Consider the following 22,784-nt stretch of genomic DNA (forward strand, 5'->3'; position numbering starts at 1 on the left):
ACTAGGCGACGATCGGCGTCGAAAGAAGCCACGAGATCGCCGTCGACGAGAAGATCGACGTCAAGACATAAGTCAACTCCGCCGCCGTCAACCAGGCGACGGTCAGCGTCGAGAGACAGATCACACTCGCCGTCGTCTCGACGTCGACAGGCTTCGAAGAGTGTGACACCTCCGCCGACGTCTCCACGGAGGCGCTCGGCGTCGAGGAGCAAGTGCCCCCTCGGACGATCGTCGTCGAGGAAGGGATCATCGAAGGCACGTCGGCGCTCGACGTCGAGGATGTCCGATCCTCCGCCGTCGCCACATGCCAGGTCGACATCAAGGGCATCGCCGACGACAGGACATTGTCGATTGCCATCTCCGTCGCCGACAGACCAACGTCGGTCGACGTCGAGAGCTCCGTCGACGGCAGGGCAACGCCGTTCGACGTCGACGGCAGGGCAACGCCGTTCGACGTCGAGACCGTCGTCGGCTGCAGGGCAACGCCGTTCGACGTCGAGGGAGAAGACTCCGCCGTCGGCTCATCATCGCCGATCGACGTCGAGGGACCACAGGTCAACGTCGAAGCATTCAACGCCGAAGGTTATCACTCCGTCGACGCCGCAGAGGCGTTCGACGTCGAGGGAAAGGCTTTTGAGACGTCCTCCAACACCGGTGAGACGGAGATCTCCTTCGGTGCCTTCGACAGTCCTAGTGACACAATCTGCTTCGCTCCATTCCTCCTCAAGTGCCTCGGGTTCAACGGGGTCATCTTCTAGGAGTAGGAGTCCGGTACAAAAGAGTCCCCAGCGGGGGTACACTTCACATATAAGACTCTCGCCAAGATGGTATGCTCCTTTGAGTAATTGGAAGGATTCTAAGGCACCAGAGAGACTTCAAAGGTACTTGAATCCAGTCCACAGGTCCCCTCTTCAGCAAGCAGAAGAGGCAGATGGACAGAGTCCTGCCATTCACCGATCACGCTCACGAGAGAGAGGAGCGGACAGGTCGCATGCCCCTAGGGTCTCCCGATCGCCAAGGAGGGAGCAACCCAAATCTCGAACACCGAGAAAGGAGGTACGGACTGAGAGATCGAGATCTCCAGTACATCAGAGGGTATCACGTTCTCCTCGAAGGGAGGAACGACCTAGGAGATCACCGGGGAGGAAGGAGCATTTTCACCACAGGAGAAGAAGAACTCCATCATCCTCCCCTCCATCTTCACCTGGATCTTCTAAAGGGGATTACTCTCCAACGCTGGCAGACAGCCCTCGCTCAAGAGCTTCCCCTCTTGACGACGTCAACACGTATCTGGACGTCTTACAAAGGGGTGCTCACAAGCTGAATATAGAGATGACCACTCCAGAGGTGTCCACTACTGTGATTTTTGAGACCCTTCATCACAAATCATATACACGGCCGTTGCTCCCATTAGTTCCAGGAATAATGGACCCAATCAAAGAGGTTTTCCTCACGCCAGCAACGATCAGGGCAGTACCCGCACGTATCCAGAAAAAATATAGGCCGGCCGACTCAGATCCTATCTTTGTTAAAGGTGAGCCTGCGGCGGACTCAGTTATTGTAGCCTCAGCTAAGAAGAATCACACAGTCGCTCCTTCTTCGTCAGTTCCTCCTGACAAAGACAGCAAGACGCAAGATTCTTGGGGACGCAAGGTATGCAGCACAGCAGCTTCATCCCTGAAAGTCTCTAGTGCATCAGCCCTTCTGGGAAGGTACGATAGAGCCCTATGGGACTCCATGGAACGATTCAAAGGGAAATTGCCCAAGGAGGACCAGAAGGACTTTGAGGAGACAGTGACGGAGGGCTGTTTGGTGGCAAACCAAATGATTAGTTCATCAGCAGATAACGCCCTTCTAGCTGGACATAACTACTCACATGGGATATGTGCGAGGAGATCCTCTTGGCTGCGTTTAACTGGGCTCAAACCAGATGCCCAGCAGCGCATCCTCAATCTACCTTTTTCCGGATCTTCACTCTTCGGGGAGCATGCCGATCAGGAAATGGCCCGTATGAAGACTGAGCTAGACACAGTAAAGGCAGTAGGTCTGGAAAAACAGAAAGCACCGTTCAAACGACGCTTCAAGACCAACAAGAACCGGGGAGGCCAACAGAGGGTTCAAACGCCTCAATGGTCTCAAAACAAGCCACAAGGAAAGCCACAATACAGAGGAGGAAGATCGAGCAGAGGCAGAGGCGGACATCATCAGTCCTCTACCACACCTAGAGGAGGCAAGGCCTGAGCAGTGGCTTCCTCTGACACCGTTACCCACTCCAGTGGGAGGAAGTGCTGCACAACATCTGGCAGAGTGGGTCAGCATCACGAAAGATCGGTGGGTGCTGAATATACTGCGCAATGGATATGCGCTACGTTTCAGGAAGAAACCACAACCGGCTCCTCCAAAAAAGTCTCGCTCGTACCAACTAGAGCTCCTCAAAAGGGAAGTGAGCGTCCTCTTAAAGAAAAACGCAATCGAAGAGGTACCCCTATCCCAAAGGGGGAAAGGAGTGTACTCAAGATATTTCCTTGTCCCCAAAAAAGACCAAGAAGGCAAATTCAGACCGATTTTGGATCTTCGACTCCTCAACAAAGTGGTGGTCAAAGAGAAGTTTCGCATGTTGGCACTCCACCAAATATGTCCTCATCTACAAATCGGAGATTGGATGTGTTCGGTGGATTTACAAGACGCGTACTTCCACATTCCTATTACACCAGGTCATCGAAAGTACTTGAGGTTCCTGGTAGGGTCCAAGCATTACCAGTTCAAAGTGCTTCCTTTCGGACTCAAATCCGCACCAAGGGTCTTCACCAAGTGCATCGCAGTGGTAGCGGCGTGTCTACACAAAAAAGGTCTCTTTGTGTACCCATATCTAGACGACTGGCTCCTGAAGAGTCCGTCCCCTCGTCAAGCCACCAAAGACTGTCACCTGTGTCTCCAACAGCTACACAGGCTCGGCCTCCATGTGAACTCAGAAAAATCGATCCTGCAGCCCACGCAAACTATCCACTATCTGGGAGCAGTTCTAGACACAAAGTTAGGAAGAGCGTTTCCTTCGCAAGAGAGACTATCTTCCATGGGACAAAAATGCAAAAAGTTACTTCAGGTTCCTCGTCCAAAGGTGCGAGACGTAGCGTCTCTATTGGGCTCCATGGCGTCCTGCATCTTCCTAATACCGAACGCCAGGTTGAGGATGCGGCCTCTACAAGAGTCTGTGGAGGATCAGTGGGACCAAGCGACTGGAGATTGGGAGGATCGAATCATCCTGTCTCAAGCAGCACTGACCTCAATACAGTGGTGGACTCGCCCTCGGAATGTCCTGCAGGGAGTCCCTTTTCAGCAACCTATTCCTTCGCTGTCTGTGGTAACGGACGCATCTCTAGAAGGCTGGGGTGCTCACATGGGTCATCTTCAGATTCAGGGTCGCTGGTCGACCAACCTTCAGACATACCACATCAACATGCTGGAGCTTCGAGCAGTTCATCTGGCGCTCAAAGCGTTCTTTCCAGCAATAACAACGGACAAAGTCCTGGTTCAGACGGACAACACTACAACTATGTTCTATCTGAACAAGCAGGGAGGAACTCGATCTCGCCCTCTGTCTCTGGAGGCCCAGACAATCTGGCACTGGCTTCTGGCTCGGGGACTGTCGGTGGTGGCAGTGCACCTTCCAGGCGAGCTAAACACAAAAGCAGACGCACTCAGCAGGCACTTCGAAGATCAGCCAGACTGGGTGCTACACGACGAAGTGGTCGAAGAACTCTTCCAATGCTGGGGTCGTCCAGACATAGACTTATTTGCGGACGACGAAAACGCCAAATGCCACGCCTTCGCGTCCAGGTTCCACCGGCCAGGGACGCAAGGGAACGCTCTCCTGCTGGAGTGGACAGGAATGTTCGCTTATGCTTTTCCCCCTCTGGCACTGATTCCGAAGGTGGTGGCCAAGCTCATCAGATCGAGCATGGACATGATCCTAATTGCTCCGGATTGGCCGCGACAATGGTGGTATCCAGATCTGTTACATCTGTCGCTGTGTCCACACAGACGTCTGCCGTGCAGGCCAGACCTACTGAGCAAGATGGACGGGAGGATCCTGCATCCCAACCTCCCTTCGCTGAACCTGACTGCATGGCTCCTGAGGTCTTGCAATATGGACACTTAAATCTGCCTCCGGAATGTATGAATATTTTAAGAGAGGCAAAGAGACCTTCCACAAGGACGTCTTATGCGTTCAAGTGGAAAAGATTTTTCATTTGGTGTAAGGACCATGGCTTTGATCCCACCAAAGGGCAAGAAGAGGTAGTCCTGCCATACCTCCTATACTTAGCGACATCAGGGTTGAAATACGCTTCTATTAGGGTTCATTTATCCGCCATAGTAGCGTACAGAAAATCACCTACACAAACATCGTTTTTTCAGGTCCCAGTGGTGAAGGATTTCCTTCAGGGATTAAAGAAGGTCTTATCCCCCTGTGAGAAATCCTTCTCCTCCCTGGGAGTTGAACCTGGTTCTCTCCAGACTGATGTCTACACCGTTTGAGCCTATACACAAGGCCTCCTTGCAGCATCTCACTTGGAAGGCGGCCTTCTTGGTGGCAATAACCTCTGCGCGCAGGGTTAGCGAGATACAAGCACTCTGCACCAAGGAACCTTACACTGTGTTTCACCACAACAGAGTGGTAATGAGGGCTCACCCATCTTTCCTTCCAAAGGTGGTATCGGATTTTCATATAAATCAAACGATTACCCTTCCTTCGTTCTTTCCTAACCCTTCGACCCCAGCTGAGAGGTCGTTGCACTCGTTAGATCTTAAACGGGTGCTAAAGTTTTACCTAGAAAGAACGAAGGACACCAGAAAGACAGACCAACTCTTTGTCAATTATGGTGCAATGAGGACCGGGTTTGCAGCAGCCAAAAGATCCATCTCCAGATGGATTGTCTCTTGTATCAAACTAGCATACCAGCTGGCTGGCAAACCTTTGTTGCAATCACCCAAAGCTCATTCCACTAGAGGGAAAGCAGCCACAATAGCTTTTTTGCATGACATTCCTATGTCAGAAATATGCAAGGCTGCGACATGGAAATCAGTCCATACCTTTACAAGGCATTATTGCCTAGAGTCTGATTCCAGAGCGGATTCTCAAGTAGGGCAAGCCTCCTTGAGAAACCTTTTTGGGTAGAATAAGGCCTATTCTTGGGCCTACGGATATGAATGTTATCTGTTGATTCCTTTGCCCGCAGGGATGAGGTGAGGCTCGCTACTCTATTCTAATGCTTATGACTATTGATGAGGATCCCCTGGAAGAGAAGGATTAGTTACTTACCTGTAATCCTAGTTCTCTTCCAGGGGTATCCTCATCAAAGTCATAAGCAACCCTCCCGCCTCCCCGGGCAAAGGACTTTGTTTATTACATAGGAGATGTTTTTTTAACCTGTTATTACCATGGTTTGGTTTTCAGTCTCCGAAAAGAACAACTGACCTAACTGTAACCCCTGAGGCATGATGGGAAGCTAGGGGCAGAGGTGCCTTAAAGGCACAGCGTCAGTTTTAGTGCATTCAGCTACAGGTTAGCTTTTCAGTCTTTTTAGACTGGGGATTTGCAATGCAGCCTGGGAGCTGTATATGTTTACAGTGTGTTATGAGAATTTCTACTGTTTTTTAAGCATTAAAACAGTTTCTAAACAAGCATTGGTGTTGTTTCTCATGTTTCTAATGCAAAATACACTGTATGGTGGAAATTCTTCACAGCATATTACAGCTCTGTTGTTTTTATTTGGCTGCAATTGCTTATTTTTATATATATATATATTTATATATATATGTCTATATATATGTGGGGCACATATAATATATTGTTTCCGGGGTCCCGCGCATGGGCGGGAATATTCTAATGCTTATGACTTTGATGAGGATACCCCTGGAAGAGAACTAGGATTACAGGTAAGTAACTAATCCTTATTTGACATATCTAAACGTACTGGTGATTTATTTCCCTGACCGAATGCATTATATTGAACTGTGAATTCTAGTGTCAAAAGAGAGAAAAGATATTATTTTTATAAACAAGTACTTATTTTCCTAACAAATTGGTGTAGTGTCCTTTTTAAGTGTTATTGCGTGGATTTACTGTTGGGTGGTTTGCAACCTTCACACTTGTGCCTCTAGAATTGCTTGTCTTACCCCTAGGCCAGGCTACCCTAGGTGACCTGACATCCCAGGTTCTAACATTTGGTGCCTAGCGGTGGGATCCTGACTTGGTTGCAGCTACTCATTAGTAATTCAACGCAATACACTGACCTACACCAGGAGTTTTCTCCTTGCGGCCCTCCTAATTTGAATTTTGTTTTTTCCAAATTTATTTCTGGTGGTGGGTGGAGGTTAACCTCAGGTCACTTCTTGGTTTTCTCCTGTGTGTTAATTTTATTCCATAGTGAAAGATGGAATTGAATTTTAAAGAGCTAGAATCCCATACTGTGAACCAACTCAAAGAATGGTGTCAGCAACAAGGGGTATTCTTTAACAAAGGTGCCAAGAAAGGCGAGTTGCTGACAAGCATAAGGGCATGGGTGGAAGCTCATTTAAGGGAGGAACCAGATACTGAAGAGAGTGACGGGGACACTGTCCTTGAGATTGCAATGTTGAACCAACCTGGAAGGGGGAATCTGCTGACAGGTCCCAGGACACCTTCGAGGGCGAGCAGCAGCGTCTCAGAGAGGGGTTTAACTGACGCCGAGCTAGAAGATAGGAGGGAGGAGAGGAGAATGAAGTTGGAATTAGCTAGGATGGATATGGAAAGGGAGGACAGGAGGTTAGCCCATGAGCGAACCATCAAAGAGATGGACCTACAAGCCTTAATACAAAGGTCTCCCAATCCAGATAATGGTGGCAGCGAAAATAAAGTGAACATCAGGGAACCCAGACCCTATTTACCCAAACATGTCATCGCTAGTTACACCCCAGGCGATGACATTGCCAAATGGCTGGCCGCCTACGAAGTTTCTCTAAGGGCTCACGGGATCTTAGAAACTCACTGGGGGGGTGGGCTGTATAAATACATGCCACCTGCTGGCAGAGACACCTTGTTGGCTCTGGAGCCGGATGAGCAAACCCACTACCCTACAATGAAGGTGGCACTGGTGAAGAAGTTTGGACTTACCCCTGAAAGATACAGACAGAAATTCAGGGGAAGTCACAAACTGAGTACCCAGAATTGGGTAGACTTCTTAGACTACGCCAAGAAAGCTTTGGAGGGTTGGGTCAAGGGCAGCGAGGTGAAGGATTATGAGGGGCTGTACAATCTATTTTTGAAAGAACACCTCCTCGAGAAATGTTTTCCCGAGCTGCGCCAACACCTGGTGGACAGCAAGCTGACCGATCCCCGGAAGCTTGCAGAGGAGGCGGACACTTGGGCAAGTACCCGGGTGTCCTCAAAGGGGACTGGAGGGGATTCTCAAAAAGCCGGACAGGGCGCCCCCCAGAAGAAGGAGGGGGGAGATAAAAAGAAGGAGTTCTCCAAAGGTCCCCAAAATAATTTCCAAGGTAAGGGAGCAGGTTTCACCCCTAGGGCAAACCCGCCCAGAAACCCTAATCCTGGCCAAAGCCAGCAGCCAAGGGTTCTCCACTGTTTTGAATGCGGTGGTGTTGGACATTATAAGGGAGATGTCAGATGCCCAAAGAGACCACCCCCTCCCACCGGAGGAAAGTCACCGGGAGTAGCTAGTGTAGTGCTCGGGGAGGAGTTGCCCTTAGATAAGGGGGGTGAGTGGGCGGGTGTCACCTTAGTGTCCCTGGGAGAGCGGGAGATGGTTCCAAAGATCCAGGTGCCCCCAAATACTACAAAGTATGGGCAATGGGTCACCATCAATGGCCAGAGAGGGGAGGCTCTGAGAGATACAGGAGCCAGTATGACTATGGTGAGAAGTCAACTGGTGTCTCCAGAGCAGGTTGTTCCTAATGTACTCCACCCCGCCGCGATGGCTGACGGCAGAATGGGCCACTATCCAGTGGCTGAGGTTCCCTTTGAGTGGGAAGGGGTTGCAGGTTCACTTCGAGTTGCCGTAAGCCCTGCCGTGCCAGTTGATTGTCTGTTGGGGAATGACATGGAGCACAACACTTGGAGAGAGGTGGAATACCGGACGCATTCTGCGATGCTGGGTACACCTGACTGGGCCTGTGTAAGCACACGGTCTGCGACTGCCCGGAGAGGGAGTTCGCCTGGGTTGGAGCCTGGAACAATGGCCCAACCCGCTGCTAAAAAGGGACAGACCCGGAGACAGGGAGAGCCTGCTCCGGCTTCCACACCCCATGAGACAGATCGGCCACCTGCGGTGGTGGACCAGGAGTCCGTGGAGGGGGAAGTAGACTCTCTGGAGGATTTACCCATCCCTGCCGAGTGGCATGTGGAGGGAGGTCCTACCAGAGAGGAATTCTGTAAGGGGCAGAGGGAGTGCCCCACCCTTGAGGGACTGAGGCGACAGGCTGAAGCCCAGGCAGCAGGTGATGCTACGGGACACCACCATATTTACTGGGAGGATGGACTCCTCTACAGTGAACCCAAGGTACCCCTACCTGGCTCATCAAGGGCCTTGGTGGTCCCGCAGCAATACCGAGCCTTTCTGCTGGAATTGGCTCATGCAATACCCTTGGCAGGACACTTAGGCCAGGACAAGACCTTTGCTCGGCTTGTCCTCCACTTTTACTGGCCTCAGATGAAAGTGGCGTCCAACACTTACTGTCGGACATGTGTATCCTGCCAGGCCAGTGGGAAAACAGGAGTGAAGCTGAAAGCTCCCCTGGAACCACTTCCAGTCGTTAGCACCCCCTTTGAAAGGGTGGGCATCGACATTGTAGGGCCATTAGATCCACCAACAACAGCTGGTCACAGGTTTATCCTGGTTCTGGTGGATCATGCCACACGGTACCCAGAGGCCATCCCTCTGTGGACTGTTACTGCACCTGTGGTGGCTAGGGCCCTGATGGGAATCTTTACCCGAGTAGGATTCCCCAAGGAAGTTGTGTCCGACAGGGGGACCAACTTCCTGTCAGCTTACATGCGGACAATGTGGAAGGAGTGTGGAGTGACCTACCGGTTCACCACTCCTTATCACCCCCAGTCAAATGGACTGGTTGAGAGGTTTAATAAGACCCTGAAGGGCATGATAAGAAGTCTGCCGGAGAGCTTACGGAGGAAATGGGACGTCCTCCTGCCTTGCTTGCTGTTCTCTTACAGAGAGGTGCCGCAGAAGGGAGTGGGCTTCAGCCTTTTTGAATTGTTGTATGGGCACCCTGTGCGTGGACCTCTCAGCCTGGTGAAGGATGGATGGGAAAAGTCTCCCAGGAAACCTCCTCAGGATGTGGTGAGCTACATGCTGGCCTTTAGGAGCCAGATGGCAAAGTTGTGGAAGCAGGCTTCTGATAACTTGGAGGCCAGTCAGGCAGTAATGAAGGAATGGTACGACCAAAATGCTCACCCGGTGGAGTTGGAGCCTGGCCAAAAAGTATGGGTGATGGAACCTGGAGAGCTAAGTGCCCTTCAAGATCGTTGGACAGGCCCATTTGAGGTGTTGGAGAAGAAGGGTAAGGCCACTTACTTGGTGGATCTTAAGACCCCGCGGCAGCCCCTACGGGTGCTGCATGCCAATCGCCTCAAACCCCACCATGAGAGGCCAGAGGTCATCCTGATGTTGGTGACTGATGGTGCCGAGGAAGCAGAAAGCGAGCCTCTCCCGGATCTCTTTTCATCCCAAGAGAAGGATGGGTCGGTGGAGGGAGTGATTCTCTCCCCATCCCTAACTCCTGAGCAACGAGAGGATTGCCGCCACGTATTGGAGCAGTACTCTTCGCTGTTCTCCCTTGTCCCGGGAAGAACCCACCTGTGTACCCATGATTTGGACACAGGAGACATCCCCCCAGTGAAGTCAAAGACCTACAGGCTGTCAGACAAGGTGAAGGCTAGCATCCATGGCGAGGTTGCCAAGATGCTAGAGCTAGGAGTGATAGAACCTTCCAACAGCCCTTGGTCCAGTCCGGTGGTGCTAGTGCCAAAAGCCGCACCACCAGGCACCACACCCGAACTGAGGTTCTGTGTGGATTACCGAGGACTGAATTCAGTGACAAAGACTGATGCTCATCCGATCCCTAGGGCGGATGAATTAATTGACCGGCTAGGAGCTGCCCAATATCTGAGTACCTTTGACCTCACTTCAGGGTACTGGCAGATCTCCTTGACAGATGGAGCAAGGGAAAGGTCAGCCTTCTCCACGCCTGAGGGACACTTCCAGTTCTGTGTGATGCCCTTTGGGCTCAAGAACGCCCCTGCCACATTTCAGCGGCTGGTGAACCAGGTCCTCTCTGGAATGGAGAGTTTCTCTGCTGCTTACCTGGATGACATTGCTGTCTTCAGTAGCAGTTGGGAGGACCATTTGCAACATTTGCAAGCAGTTCTCCAGGCTCTGAAAAAGGCTGGATTGACAATCAAGGCCAGCAAATGCCAGATTGGGCAGGGGTCGGTTGTGTACCTTGGACACTTGGTGGGTAGGGGGTCAGTGCAGCCCCTGCAGGCAAAGATTGAGGCAATCATGGCCTGGGAACCCCCCAAGACACAGACTGAGGTCCGAGCTTTCCTGGGCCTCACAGGCTACTACCGTCGCTTTGTGAAGGGGTATGGCACTATAGTGGCGCCCCTCACAGAGCTCACCTCCAAGAAACAACCTCGACGGGTAGTTTGGACGAAGGCTTGTCAGCAAGCCTTTGAAAAGTTGAAGCAGGCAATGTGTGTAGCACCGGTCCTGAGGGCCCCAGACTTCTCCAAGGAGTTCATTGTCCAAACAGATGCATCAGAACATGGCATTGGGGCAGTGTTATCGCAACTAAATGAAGAGGGCCTGGATCAGCCTGTAGTCTTCTTATCCAGGAGACTGCTTCCCCGGGAACAGAAGTGGAGTGCAATTGAGAGGGAAGCTTTTGCGGTGGTGTGGGCTCTGAAGAAGCTGCGGCCATACCTCTTTGGCTCGCACTTCCTGGTTCAGACTGACCACCGACCCCTTCGTTGGCTGATGCAAATGAAGGGGGAAAATCCCAAGCTGTTGAGGTGGTCTATCTCCCTACAGGGAATGGACTTCCGGGTGGAACATCGGCCTGGAGTGGACCACGCCAATGCAGACGGTCTCTCCAGGTATTTCCGCCTTAGTGACGAGGACTCCCAAGGGGTTGGGTAGTTCTCCCCACTTTCAGCTGGGGGGGACGCGTGTTAGACCTGTCTGGTTTTTTTTGCGTAGTCCCTCCAATTTATTATTTATTTTGTCCCCTTTTTGCCCCTCATACCCTTAATAATTTTTGTGTCCACTAGTTTTTATAGGTGTTGGCCAAGGGGATAGGTGTTCTTTTGTCCCTCCTAGTCTTTCACCTCAGGCCCAGAGGCCTGTTCTGACAGGGAAAGTTGGAACCACACAAAATGGTGGCTACCAACTGCCTTAACTGCCAAACCCAGAACTTGCCCATAGACCAGTATAGGGCGTTCCAGAACCTTCTGGTCCATTCTGGACCACTGAGGGGCAGCCTATATAAGGCGGAATGCGGGGCAGCCATTTTGTCTACCTAAGAGAGTCAGCTGGAGGACAGGCTATCCTGGCAGGTGGGGGGAGACTAGTGTAATGGTTGAACTCCTGGACTGGGAAGCAGCCTAATTATTCCACTTCTCTACCTCTCCTGTGGGTTTCTTGTCTTGTCCCCGCTGTGGAAGATTAAGGGAGACCCTGGGCGCCTGACTAATCCCTTGACTGGAAGAATAGGGAAGTGAACAGGAGAAGGAGACTGCAGCACTGTGAAGTGCAGTCCTCTGCCCAGCATAAAGATTTCAGTGAGACTGTTGCAGCAAGAATCTCAAACGGAAGGGGGCTAATCCTTGTGCCCCCCCCTTGCTCAGCTTGTTAATTAAGTTCTGCCCGACTGCTGGAATCGCCCCCCCCTGGTGCCACAACCCCACCGTGTCCCTCTCCCTACCTGTTGCAACGAGGGCTGGGGGAGTGGAGGCAGCGAGACAACGAGCTGTTCTGCTTCTGGAACGGCATGTGAGTGCTGAGGGAGCAGAGGCAGTGAAACAACGAGCCGTTCTGTTCCTGAATCAGCGCGAAGCGAGCGGCGCCGATTTGGAACTGCAGCTGAAAGTCCTGAGGTGAGGAGCGGACCTGGAGAAGCCCTTGTCGATTTCCGGGTGGGCGGAGAAGAAGGGCAGCGCCGTTCGAGCAGCGCGGTCTCTGACAGGGAGACACTCGCTTTCCGCGCATGCCCAGTTGAGCCGCCGGGCTCTGTGAGGCGGAGCCGGATCGGAGGAGGAAGAGGCAGTGGCGCTCATCTGCGCCAGTCCGTCCCCGCAGTGCCAACCCCAGGATTGTGGAAGCGAGTCTTGAGGCTCTGACAGCGGGTTCCGGGTGGAAGAGAGCCCATCCCCGATCCTCCCTGCGCTAGCCTCGGGAACAGGAAGCCGATTGGGAGGGAGGTGATCACTTCAGTATCTGCCAGCCGGGACTGCTGTGGAGCCGCCTGATAGTGCCCAACACGCGGAGACTTGGGGAGTAACGCCTCCCTGGCACAGTAAGGAGTGTGTGGGGCAGGTGGGAAGAGTGAGCCGTTAGGGCTTAATCTCCTCGAGTATCAGTGGAGAAGGGTCCTTGAGGGATCTGTATGGGAGGGAGAAAAGGGGCGCTAAAGCCAGTGTAAGCAGTTCAAACACACTGACTGTCTTCCTCACCTGTGATCTATGAAGTGGGAAGGAAATTGAGGAAACTACCTCTAGTAAGTGCTGGCCAGGGAAAAGGAAACTATTATACTAGAACCTGAGAGAAGGAGCACATGCCAAAGTGGTGCTGAGAGTTCTTGTCAATTAAAAAGAGGTAAAAGCCCCTCATTAAGGCGGCTGACACATTTGTAGACATCTGGTTTAACTGAAACCTCTCATTGAATGTGCACCTTGTTGATGGGTAGTGGTGTTGAGGAGAAAAGTCTAGAGCACCTCATTGAGAGCCAAAGTTAATTAATGCTGGAGTCCAATTACACATACCAGGAGTATTTACAGATTGAATGTAGAATATTAATGTTGGTGTCTGATGCAATGTTCTATTGATAATAATTACTGAAATAAGTTAACATTCCTGAAGATAGAGCTACTGATTATAAGTCATTTAAATGTAATGTGATGATAATTTAAGAGTACTGTGTTTTTGACATTATTTGACATATCTAAACGTACTGGTGATTTATTTCCCTGACCGAATGCATTATATTGAACTGTGAATTCTAGTGTCAAAAGAGAGCAAAGATATTATTTTTATAAACAAGTACTTATTTTCCTAACAAATTGGTGTAGTGTCCTTTTTAAGTGTTATTGCGTGGATTTACTGTTGGGTGGTTTGCAACCTTCACACTTGTGCCTCTAGAATTGCTTGTCTTACCCCTAGGCCAGGCTACCCTAGGTGACCTGACATCCCAGGTTCTAACAAATGGTATTTCTCAACCAGAGCGATGTCTTCAGGCTCCTAGGGCCAGATGTACACAGCTTTTTTCAGGTTGCAAACAGCCCGATCCGCAGAATCGGGCCATTTGCAGCCGGATAAAAGCATTTTTCTGTGTACAAAGCCCTATTTTGCGATTCGGAAACCTATTACCGAATCGCCAAATGGGTTTGTGATTCAGAATTAGGAAGGGGCATGCCTTCCTAATATCGACTTGCAGCAGTATGTGTGAATGTTTTACGACCGCAATCCCGGTCGCAAAACTGACGCATTTTACCGCCTACTTTAAGTAGGTGGTAACCCATTCGCAAACGGGAAGGGCACTTCCCCTTTGTGAATGGTTGTAAAAACATTTTTTAAGACCACGCAGTGATCCCACTGACGACTGCCTATTCTTAAAAAAGGAAAAGAAAACTTTTTGTTTATGAAACGCATACTGTTTTCCTTTAAGAAAAACTGGCTGCATTTAAAAAATAAATAATAAATAAATAAGCAAACATTGCTTTATTTGAAACCTGTCACAGACATGATGGTCTGTTGACCCCAGCAGGCCACCTTCTCTATAATTTTAGCAATTCCCAATGGTTCGTAAATTGCAACCTACCTCATGAATATTAATGAGGGAGATCTATTTGCAACGCATTGGGAATCGCAAAATGGGTCAAAGACACATTATTATATAGGTGTTAACGATTCCCAAATAGCAAATCACAAAAATTCGCTATTTGGCAATCGTAAAGCCAAAGCTGTGTACATCTGTCCTCTAGTTCCCAGCCACCCCAACCGTATGGCTATGCACCTTTTTGTTAGTAGCAAAACTAGTGAGCAATTTGAACTGCATCTTCAGATGTTGTGGTTTTCTCATGATTCCCAGAAGGCACTGCCTCAGGGCAACATCAGGGGTACTCATTGACGCTCTTCGGAGTCGCATCACCACCTCCCCTCTAGTAAGCTACACCGCATCACAATACCGGGGTAGGTGTATAAAAGTAGCCCCCGTCCACATCTCGGATAAGGTGCTGAGCGACCAACATATGTTCAGCTTCATTTAATCAGGGTGAGCTAAGTACAATATACATAATTGAAATGGATTAGTTTGAATCTCGCATTGCCAAAAACCCACTTTATCAAGGCACAGGTCACATTCCAAACGCTGTCTATCTACTCACCCAGATCTGCCCTCAATGTGGCTCAAGCTAGCTCCTTCCTAGGTACGTCCACCTTAAGGGCTCTCTACATCCAGGACACCAAAAGCCCACCCTCTTCCATACTAAGAATCGCCTGAAGGTCTCGGTGTAGAGGGGAGCCAGTCGAGATGTCTCTGGCTCCCATGCAATTTTTAGGTCTCGCCTGCCGTTGCCAACGCTCATGCGCTGCTCTCACCATGCGAGGGCTTCTTGGAATCAATACGGTCCCAGAAGCCGTGTGTCCGCTTCGCCTGCAATTGCTGTTGGCACACGTCCGTTTTCGTCACTAAGTATGCTAAACATGCTTTGTTTATTGCTCAAAAGGATTTTTAGACCCTCCTGGTTGCCTTCCTGTCCCCTTAGGCCACGCCCAGCGGGATTGGATCTTTTACTCCTCGGCATGACATGGTGCTTTCTAATTGCTGGGTGAGCACTTTCTTTTTTTCATTGGCACAATGGCGTGGCGACAGCTTTTTAGGTCTCGCTGAGGACTGTTCTTGTTTTAAGTTACATACGCGGTCCGCTTTCAGTTTCGAATCCGCAATGTTTTTTAAAATTAATTTAATAAGCGCTGCGCCAACTAGGGACACCACGCTCACTTTATTTATATTTTCACGCCGTCCACTTCAGGGACACCGCGCTCTGTTTTTTACTGAGGCCGGGGGGGGGGGGGGGGGGGGGCTTCCTCGTGGTTCTACACACAGCAATGCGATAAAAATCATCTTTCATGTGAGCTCTGAAAAACAAAAGGCTCCGAGGCGGCCATCGCTCCAGTTCCGGACAAGACATTCACCCCCTGCTTTAAAGACAACACCGTGTCTTAAAGCTTGTGGTGTTCGCCCCCCAAAGGCTGAAGGACGGCGCTGTGCGTGCGCCTCCCAGGCTGAACGACGGTGATGTTCAGCTGTATGCAGTGTGCCCCAGTCTACAGTAAGTGCTATGCAGCCCCTGAGGTCCGGCAACTACTGTCTTGAGTAGGGCGTTGTGCTGCTTCTGGCTTCAGGACATCACATAACCCTTGTGTGCCGGACAGTGCGTGTGCTCCCTATAAGCTTCTGTCGTACCGCGCACCCTGTGTGCAACACCGCAACAAACACACCCACTCTGCAGGGTAGGATCATCATGCGCTCTCCACCCACACCAATGCTTTGTGTCTGTCTGAAGGCTGCTGCTTGTTCTTTTTGATGCTCTGCTTCATTGCAGTATGTATTTTAAATGTGCACACTTTTGATGTGGCCGCGGCTTTCACTTTCGCGTGCACAGGGACGAGTCCTCTTTACATCCACACCCTACAGGTGGTGCCTCCCGCTCACGTGCGGCTGGGTAGCTCTTGTTTACCCCACACTACCCAACCCCACAATCTTCAGCGCCCTGCTCCGGTTTTTGTTGCTCACAATCTGGTCACCCTAAATTAACCCTCTGCCCTTTAGGCCACACGCACATCTCTGATAGCTCCACCCACCAAGCTATAGTGTCCGCAACAAAGGACCTTTCAAGGAATTTAAGATATTTATAATAAACACAAGCCGGGTGTCATTGTCAGAATGGTCTAGGGTCTGGAGTTAGTAACTAAGGCCAAAGGCTTCATACATTCTCTGTAGTGATCTCTGGGTAACATGCACATGACAGCATGCGTTCCCGAACAGCTCAGGCGGTTAACGTACCTGCAGCAAAAATTGGTTTATAAGCAGCAAAGCCCTCACAGAAAGAGTGCTCGGGCGAGTATGGGCTTGATGCAGAAGTCTGTATATGCTAGAGTACATACATTCTAACACAGTGAAAATAGTTCAGGAGGCAAATGCGCTTGCTACAAGAATCGGTGTGTAAACTGCATGTCTCTGGTTCCAGTTCAACCAGGGCCTGCTGTCGTCCTTTCGAAGAAGCGGAAAGAAAACAGTTGAAAGCCTTTCCTTTTTTTAAAGACATTTTAATTGATTTCCATTCTTCCTACCCGCCCTTCTTAGACTGGTACTCGGCTGTTGAACCCTGTAAGGAGCCTTGACACCATACATATTTATCGCTGTTGTAATTGTTAATTCTGATGCTTTGTGGTATAGTGCCTCTTCTGGCGTAAAGTGCTCTAATCCCGCCCACAATGCCCACTCTATTCAAACCTCATGGATACGTGAATAATATGATAAATAAATGCATACATACATAATGAGTAATACTAGTACCTGTTTCTAGAACATCAAGATATTACTCAGATAGGTGTGGAAAATATGACGTGGTTATCGCTTTTATAGTCTAACCATTAGCCGTGCCAACTGAGACACTTCCGGAGATCTTCTAAGCAACTCCCTAGCCTCCAAAGCTGCAAAACTTCTGGATAAGGCACCCCAGCAACACACCCATGCCCCTGTAATGGGATTTATTTCACATGACTACCTGGTTCTACCCCACTGGCTTCATTTTGATCTTAAAACATTTGTTGTGAGGACAGCAAGAGTGGCCCCTCCCAGAAAACCCCTGAGGCCTGTAAGATTAACGTGAGCTTTGACAGTGGGAATTACCCTAATCACTTACTCTGCAGCCGGCAGGGCATGTGTGTGACTTCCAAACAGAGGACGGGGTGGCCACACACCTACTGCCCCTCAGTCCCACCCCACCCCCCAAGCAGATACAAGGGGGTCTTCCTGAAAAAGCATTAGCGGGGCAGCTAGCAGCAACCCCCACCCACCGGACCCCACCCCTTACTGGGATTGGTGGACTCGCTGCATGAAATACTCTCTGTCTCTCTCGTGTCACATCAACAGTTGGAGATACAGACGGGAAAGGAGGCCTCAGCTGTTCACCCAAGGCCAGACATTCTGAACTCTGACTTGCAGGAGCGGGACGGCTAAGAGCCATAGTTAGGAGTAGCCCCAGAGAAAACAAGCATTTGAAATACAATAGGTCTCGCATTTATGCGAGTTTAATCTATTGGCATTGTAAATGACAATGCCTTTTATTTGTGTTTTAAAAACCAAAATATAAATAAAAGTCATTGTCATTTACAATGCCAATAGCTCAAACTTGCGTTAATGCGAGACCTATTGCATTGCAAATGCTTGTTTCATATTGTAAGTATTGGCCCTCACCCACAGAGAATGTCCAGATAGGAAATGAATTGCTCCCCAGGATACAGGTCTCCCAGGAGCAGACATCGCCCTGTGGGCCACTATAAGATCAACATATTCTTGCTAATTTCTCGGAATGGCTTTAACACCCATATCCCTAGATCCCTAGAGGAGGGAGGGCACCGAAGGACCCCAAGGACTATTCCTTCCCAGTGTGTTGCACCAAATATGGATATTTCCCTTCCACCCTAGCCATCCTCGTCAGTAGTTCCAGTAGCGGTGTGTCTGCACATGTCCCCCGTCTGCACATGTCCCCCGTAGCAGGGGACTCTCCCAGTTGTCTGTGTCTGATTCTTATTTTCCCGTATGTGTGCTGCGTAATAGTATAGCTCTCCGTCGGGGATATACGTACATAGTTAAAACGGCAAATGCAAAACAAAAATGCATAAAAAAGTAATTTGCAGCTTCCTACATGATCTCTGCTCGATAATTAATATAAACAGAGACAGAAAGACTAGTTGGAAATAAGCACAGAGTATTTTACATACACTCCTATTAAAGTATCACATCCTCGCCCTTCACAGAATATTAAAATATAAGGTAACATCCAACTTTGTTCTCTGGGGAAGTTGGTAAGCCTACCTCCCTCCAACTTTAGGAATGCCAGAAATACAATTCCACTGTCAGGGAAAACAACCTCAACTCTATCTTGTGCACAAGGCCAGGCTTGAGGTATCCAAAATAGATTACAAGGACCTTCCTTTAAACTGACTCGCTCATACACGCAATGCAGGTACATGCAGGGCAGACACATACACATGCCCAGAGTTCACCTGGAATGTTAGTATTAGTTTCTGTGTTAGCGCAGAGAAGCAGCACTTTACATGTAGCCTCCTTCACTTCAGTTACACAGATACAAAGGGCAGAAGTCCAATGTCAGTGTAACAAGGGCGCCTTTGGGACACCCCTGCAGGTCATGGGACAGCCCTAGCCCTCTACACACATAGCAGACCAGTGTGGGGCTAGAGCCAAAAATTAAAACTCGTGATAGCAGATTCATCCAATCAGTCACTCAGGTTTGAGGAACATAACTGACTGTAGATTATGCAAGGTACAATCCTGTCCCAGCAAAGTCTTGTCCTTTGATTGTGGATATTATTTCTCAACACCTGCTAACTTGGCTTCTAATGAACTTAATGACCCCAGCTTGCTTGGAGTTTCTTACACCATGTACTTACACTTTAAGTCGTTTGCCATCTTGTAATATTCCTGTCAAAATATTATTTTTATTTGATGAAAAGTCATTTTTGAATACGGCATCTAGAAGTGCATCAGGGTAAAATCTTCAGAAGTCAAGCACGTTCATCACACGCCATTTATGACATCCTCAATATATACTTCAATTACAAATAGCCCACGTACATAAGCACCTGGCAAACACAAAATCGCAAAACACAATCAACAGCATGAATATCCATCAACCAAACCCACTGACTAGCCCTCTGGAGCCTACACTAAATACCTCCTCCCTAACTTCATATCCCCTGCTCCAGATCCTCGGTGTCCTCCTAGCAGTAGCCCTGTGGCAAAACAATAACCCTCCATGATCTATATATTACTAAGAAGTAGCACATCTTCACATAAATTTAAACAGCTCATTACAACCCCAGTTAAGAAACCTACACTAAACGCATGAAACCTGAACTGCTACTTGTTTAGCAAGGAAAAAACATGTGTCTGAAATAGACATCCTCTGAGCATTCTTAATGCTACAACTGTAGTTTGTTACAGACCTAAACATTTTAGCATTGGCCACCAATTTTTAAATACTACATGAGCAAACAATCAATTGTATAGTCCTGCATAATTAGCAGTCCTCGTTATGTCGTTTACAAGCAGCACATTTGAGAATTAATAACATTGTCTAGCTCACACAACCTGAAATTAAAATGACCATTGCTCACGTTTACAATTAAAAAGTAAAAAGGTGGACTAAAGCGTTGTATTGTGTTTTTCCACAGGAGATGAGCTGTATCCAGAAGAACCAGATCTGACAGGCGAGAAGGAATTTGTTCTGTCCCCAGATGTTTTATTGAAAAGCGGGAGTAGGCTTCACAGAATTGAACATCTGGACCGTCACACTATGAATATCTATGTGGACATTGAGCCAAAATACAAACATATCCACCCTCTTACTGTCAACTTGAACAACCGTACAGAATACTGTAGTCAATTATAATCAGTCATATCAATGTACACCTGCATTTAAGGATTAACGCAAGATAACATGTTCTGATAATCTTTTGTCTATATTATTGTTCAGACTATAGCAGTGTTTCATAATAAGGTTCATACCTATGCTGCAAACATAAAGATTTATAGATTGTTAACAGTGAATTATGGCGATGTTTTTCATCTAGGGGTTCTGAGTGACATCAAACAGACAATGGGAACAAAACAAACCCTGAGGTTAGAAAAATATCCCTTTAATCCACTTTTTGCCCATCTAAAATGTTACGCTATGTATGTTATGCAGATTTGTAGAGCTTACTATCACCTGAGAGGGTATCCTGGCACTTAGAAGGTGAGTTTAGGCACACCTAAGGCCTAGTCAACCTTCGAAAGAAGCCAGGTCTTCAGCTTCTTGCAGAATTCAAGAAGTTAGTAGGCTCTTATATGTAGCAGCAAGTCATTCCATGCTTTAGGAGCAATGTAGGAGAAGGCTCGACTGCCTGGTCTGGGTTTTTGTATATGTGGGATTTGTGCAAGTAGGAGTCTAAATAAGCAGAGGTGTCTGGAAGGTTTGTAAAAGCAGAAGCGATTGTTGAGGTATGCTGGAGAAGTGTTATGTAGTGCCTTGAAAGTGTGGGTGGAGAGTTTGAATTGTGCTGGTCTGTGAATGGTTAGCCAGTGGAGCTCCTTCAGGTGTGGTGTGATGTGGGTGCAGCATGGAAGGTTGAGAGTGATTCTGGGCGCCGTGTTCTGAATGGCCTTTAGCCTTCTGGTGAATCTTTTGTTGAGTCCGATATAGATCGTGTTTCCATAGGCCAGTTTGCTTATGACCAGGGCATGTGTGGCGGGTCAGGTGCTGATTTGGAGCCAATTAAAAATCTCCCACCGCTTCAGTTTGGGGCTAGATAAAGAAATGTGGTTTCCACTCAAATTATTGTAATTTAAACTTTTATTTAGTGGAGAACTCAGATTACAATTTCGAAAAGGCGACTTTTAGAAAATGTCCCTTTTCCCGGCCAAAACAACTGTGCCTTTTTACCAGTTCCCTGGGTCACATGACTGTGAATGACTTTGCTCTTATGGACTGTGTATTGCCTCCAGACATGGGAACAAAGAATATTTTGTGTGAGAGGAGTGGGTCTTCCTGACAGGGTGGCTAGGGAGGAGCTGCACATTGTTCTGATTACACTGATTTTCGCATATGCTTTTCCTCCATTCTCTCATTCCAAAAGTCAGCCACAAAATGAAGCAAAAACCTTGCAGATTCATTCTCATAGCACTAGCATGGCCAAGGCAGTATTGGTTCACTAAGCTTCTTCGCCTATCGAAGTGCACACATTTTCAATTCCAACCATCAAAGGAACCTCTGTCAATAAACGAGGGGCAAGTTGTGCATCCACAGACATGATCGCTCAACTTGTCAGCCTTGCTCCTTATAACAATGAGTTTGGGACACAAATTCTTTCTGAGGATAGCAGATCGATCCTCCAGCACACTTGTGCTGAATCCACAACTATATGTTACTCTTCAAAATGGAGGAGATTTTGCTCCTGGTGTGGCTCTCAGTCTCTGCATCCACTCTCCTCGACTCCGGAGCAGATACTCCCTTATCTGCTGAAGCTACCGAAATCAGGACTGACTCACTCATCTTCTACTGGCGACTATATCCAGATTCTGGAGACATACAGGATAACTTTCATTATAGTCCAATAGACTGGTTAAGGAGTTCATGAAGGGCCTATGTCGAGTCTACCCTTCAGTGAAACCAATTCCTGTGATATGGCAGCTCAACACAGGCTTATCTCAGCTCATTAGAGCTCCTTTTAGTTTCCAATTAGTTTCCTGAAAAGTGGCTTTTCTTTTGGCACTCACCACTGCGAGGAGAATAAGTGAAATTCAAACCTTGAGGATTCACAAGCCATATCTACAGTTTAGGGTAATTTTGCGAACTAACCCTTAGTTCATCCCAAAAGTGCCAACATCTTTTCACCTCAATGAACCCATCATATTGCCAACGTTCTTCAGTAAGCCATCTTCGGTAGCGAGGAAGCCCTGCATTCTCTAAACTTCAGATGTTGTCTCAAGTTCTATTCCAATAGAACAAAGGCTTTCAAGAAATCTGATCAACTCCTGATTTCTTTGCTCCACCAAGAAAAGGGAAAGCTGTGTCACGGGCAAGTATTGCTCGCTGGGTGTCTGCAACCATCACCTTCTGTCATGAGAAAGCAGGACCACCATTTTCTGCAAAGTTGAAGGCGCATTGTATGCGAAAGCTGACTGTTCTTCAGGCCTGTTTGCAGGTGTATTGTTGCCTGACCATTAGCAGGACAGCGACGTGGGTTAAAGCCACACCTTCATGAAGAACTATTGCCTGGATTCTCTGAGAAAGGCAGATGTGGCAGTTGGACAGGCTTCGTTACGGCGCCTTTTTACCTTAAGTTTGCCACATTTGATTATGTTAATTTGCTTTATTGCTTTTGATGTTTCTGTCTTTTAACTTTATTGTGGCTTTGAAAATGTGTATTTTTCAGGTCTTTGTGTTAAATTCATGCTAATGGTTTAAAATCTTATTGTATTATTTTATCATGGTGGGATGGTTTGCCTTACTCACCTCCATTATTTATTTGGTAGTGCTTACTAGTCTGATTTAAGAATGTGAATCTATGAAAGATAAAAATACTGAATAAAACAATAAGTTACTTCCTGTACACTGTGGTTCTACAGTATTGATATCTTTCATAGATTCACTTGCTTAAATATTCCCCATCGTCATGGTGAGAGTCCCATGGTAACAGTAATAT

At 48.3% G+C, this 22,784-nt stretch overlaps 1 protein-coding gene across 3 annotated transcripts in view; it reads left to right on the top strand.

Annotated features, from left to right (window-relative positions):
• LOC144797804 (acyl-coenzyme A diphosphatase NUDT19-like) overlaps positions 1-20,050 on the top strand; it is a 207,627-nt gene extending 187,577 nt beyond the window's left edge. For all 3 annotated transcript variants that reach the window (XM_078668592.1, XM_078668590.1, XM_078668591.1), the window contains exon 4: positions 19,773-20,050. In XM_078668592.1, coding sequence (XP_078524718.1) covers positions 19,773-19,990 — 218 coding nt within the window. In that variant the 3' untranslated portion in view covers positions 19,991-20,050. The remainder of the gene's footprint in view (positions 1-19,772) is intronic.
• The last annotated feature ends 2,734 nt before the right edge of the window (positions 20,051-22,784 follow it).

The sequence above is a fragment of the Lissotriton helveticus genome, chromosome 12, assembly GCF_964261635.1.
Source record: "Lissotriton helveticus chromosome 12, aLisHel1.1, whole genome shotgun sequence".
Classification (NCBI taxonomy): Eukaryota; Metazoa; Chordata; class Amphibia; order Caudata; family Salamandridae; genus Lissotriton; species Lissotriton helveticus.